The 3,440-nt window shown below is 31.2% G+C and overlaps 1 protein-coding gene across 1 annotated transcript; it reads right to left on the reverse strand.

Moving 5' to 3' along the window:
* Window positions 1-1,653: 1,653 nt before the first annotated feature.
* LOC100569834 lies at window positions 1,654-3,100 on the reverse strand. The gene is made up of 2 exons (XM_016800739.2): window positions 2,718-3,100; window positions 1,654-2,642 (listed from the first exon to the last, which is right to left on the reverse strand). Exons 1-2 carry the CDS (start codon window positions 3,067-3,069, stop codon window positions 2,353-2,355), a joined length of 642 nt encoding a protein of 213 aa, XP_016656228.2. The 5' UTR covers window positions 3,070-3,100; the 3' UTR covers window positions 1,654-2,352.
* Window positions 3,101-3,440: the final 340 nt, after the last annotated feature.

Below are 3,440 nucleotides of genomic sequence, written 5' to 3' on the forward strand. Positions count from 1 at the left end.
AAAAAACATTTTGAAAATTTTCTTGAACCATCATTTAGCAGTCAATTAGCAACAATTTGCAATGTAGTCGTGGAAATTTGCAAACAAATATTTCGTCTGTTATACGCATTTCCGAAATTTGCACATGTCCCCAGCCCCACCCCGTACCGATATAATGCGATTTTCGAGTTGCGATTCATGTCAAAATTTAGCAGCCAATTAGCAACGATTTGCAAGGTAGTTGTCGAAATTTGCAAACTAATATTTCGTCTGTTATACGCATTTCCGAAATTTGCACATGTCCCCAGCCCCACCCTGTACTGATATAATGCGATTTTCGAGTTGCGATTCATGTCAAAATTTAGCAGCCAATTAGCAACGATTTGCAAGGTATTTGTCGAAATTTGCAAACCAATATTTCGTCTGTTATACGCATTTCCGAAATTTGCACATGTCCCCAGCCCCACCCCGTACTTAAGAAATGCGAATTTCGACTTGCGTTTCATGTCAACATTTAGCAGTCAATTAGCAACAATTTGCAAGACTATTTTCACAATTTGCAAGCCTTTAGTTGAATCATAAAATAAAAAAACTAAGGGTGGGGCTGGGGACATGTGTCTCCAGCCCCACCCATATCATCGAAAACACATTTTTTAATTTTTCTTGAACCATAATTTATCAGCCAATTAGCAACGATTTGCAAGGTAGTTGTCGAAATTTGCAAACCAATATTTCGTCTGTTATACGCATTTCCGAAATTTGCACATGTCCCCAGCCCCACCCCGTACCGATATAATGCGATTTTCGAGTTGCGATTCATGTCAAAATTTAGCAGCCAATTAGCAACAATTTGCAAGGTATTTGTCGAAATTTGCAAACCAATATTTCGTCTGTTATACGCATTTCCGAAATTTGCACATGTCCCCAGCCCCACCCCGTACCTATATAATGCGATTTTCGAGTTGAGTTTCATGTCAACATTTAGCAGCCAATTAGCAACAATTTGCAATGTAGTCGTGGAAATTTGCAAACCAATATTTCGTCCGTAAAAGAGGTTTCCGAAATTTGCACATGTCCCCAGCCCCACCCCGTACTTAAGAAATGCGAATTTCGACTTGCGTTTCATGTCAACATTTAGCAGTCAATTAGCAACAATTTGCAATGTAGTCGTGGAAATTTGCAAACAAATATTTCGTCCGTAAAAGAGGTTTCCGAAATTTGCACATGTCCCCAGCCCCACCCCGTACTTAAGAAATGCGAATTTCGACTTGAGTTTCATGTCAACATTTAGCAGCCAATTAGCAACAATTTGCAATATAGTAATTTTCTTATTTTATTCTAATTCACAAACGAATATTTGTGGATATTTGAAATGTTCATCATATATGTATATGTTTATCACACCACTTACATACTTAATAAAGTTTTCAAAATAATTTTACTCCTTTTTAGCTGTTTATTGATATTTTCAATTTTTAATTTTTAAAATTTTTTTTGTCTCTTTACATCAGTAAAATGTTATTCGTTCTGCCATTAAGCTTAAAAATGTAATACAAGGGTGCCGATGTGCTTGTAAACAAGTGTTTTAAAAATATTAAAAATACAAATTCAATTTTTTTTATTTTTTTATAAGTATTTAAAGTTCTAACGATTTTAGTTTTTTTTTTAATTTAAAAATATTATTCATTGGTACTCGAAATTTCTTAAGTATATTGTTGTATTATACAAATATGATAATACCTATGCAAATAATATTAAATCGACCTACTGGCTATCGTATTAATGCAAACAGTATTTAAAAATATAATATAAAATATTCAATTCCCTACAAACCGTCTCCGCTCTAAATCGTTTTTCTTGTACAATGATATAAGTAATATCATTGAATTCAAATTTAAGTAATACCATCCATTACAGCGACTCACTGGTCACTTGTGACTTATTGTACAGCGGAGAGTCACCCATTTGCCCGCTCTCATCCCAAAGCAGTGGTGACGGGAACTTAATGTAGATATACTTTATAACTACTAACTAGCCTAAATTTATACATCCAATAACTACGACCTTTTATTCATTTTTTTTTTAAGAAATTTATACCTTATTGGATATTACTAGGATTGCTAATTTTTTTACTTTCCGTTATTTTTCATGATCAGTATTGTTAATAGTCGTCAACCTGTAAATCAATTTAGATTTAGTATATGTTTTATATTATATATAATAAAATTGTATGTATAATATAATTTAACTGATAGAAAAAATGTACACTTAAATGTGACAATGAATGATAAGAGTCAAATAAGATTAAAAGAGATCTTGTCTTTTCAACTAATTTAACATATAAATCTTATAATAATTTTTAATATTAAGTAATTATACAGTATAAACCAAAAATTCACAATTTACAGTTGTCGTTTCTTTGACAGGTATTGGTTTTTTTTTTAAGTCGTCAAACAACTCCCAGTTTCGGCCATATCTTTTTGTGTATGCCGTATAGTGTCCCACTGAGCTTCTTAAACCACCTTTTCCTTTGTAAAAACATAGTACACCCCTCAGTTCATAATTTTTCGTACTGTGTGTAAGTATTTGAGGAATATCACACAGTTTCAATTTCATTAGTGTAGCAGCTTCACTGCTTCGCTGACTTGAAATCATGTCTTCTCCTAAAATTAAAAATGTTAAAAAAAAGTTAATTGTGTACCATGAATAAATATATATTTACAATAATAAATTATTACCTTCCCAAAATAAAACGTCAATGAATAGGTGCATTGGTGAAATTAAAAATTTTGTTTTTTTTATTCCATCACACTTTTCATTTGAACATTTTTGGTGTTCTTTAATACTCGTGCGGTCATTCAAATACTGCTGAAGTTGACTTATGTTTGTTTCTATGTCAGTTTGAAATGTTATAAAATTATAATTCATGTAAGATTTATTAAGGCACACGTTAGATGAACACTCAGTAATTTCTTTAAGTGATGGAAAATCAATAAATAATTTATCTATCACATTTCCAGCAGTAGCGTCACAAATAGCCTGTGTGGTGTCATATTCTAATGAGCGAGTTTCTGGATTTAAATAGTGCATGATTATCTCAGCTCGTGTCGAGTACGTTGCAGATGTTATGCCATTTTTAATGATACTCGAAATGAAACAAAAATAATCCGAATCTATTGAATCAATCATTTTGGAATAGTTTTGGCTATCACAATAAGAAACCTATAAAAATATAAGATTAATAAAAATATTTAGATTATAATAAACGGAAATGGTTTTAATCGATCTAATTTTGAAATCAACATATTCAAGAAATGACTTAAATAAATGTGGGGAGTGAAATAATTGTTAAATATATTTTAATACTTGTAAAACCATAAGACTATTATTTATATTTTATTTGATGAGGAAGTATGAATAATGTAAAGATCACATATAAGAAACCCGTATATTGTAATTTT

This window comes from Acyrthosiphon pisum, chromosome X, assembly GCF_005508785.2.
Source record: "Acyrthosiphon pisum isolate AL4f chromosome X, pea_aphid_22Mar2018_4r6ur, whole genome shotgun sequence".
Taxonomy (NCBI): Eukaryota; Metazoa; Arthropoda; class Insecta; order Hemiptera; family Aphididae; genus Acyrthosiphon; species Acyrthosiphon pisum.

Coding starts and splice junctions, on each gene's coding strand:
- LOC100569834 (XM_016800739.2), bottom strand. CDS start 3,069: ATGCACTATTTAAATCCAGAAACTCGCTCATTAGAATATGACACCACA. Junction 2,643..2,717: donor TGACGTTTTATTTTGGGAAG/GTAATAATTTAT, acceptor TTTTAATTTTAG/GAGAAGACATGATTTCAAGT.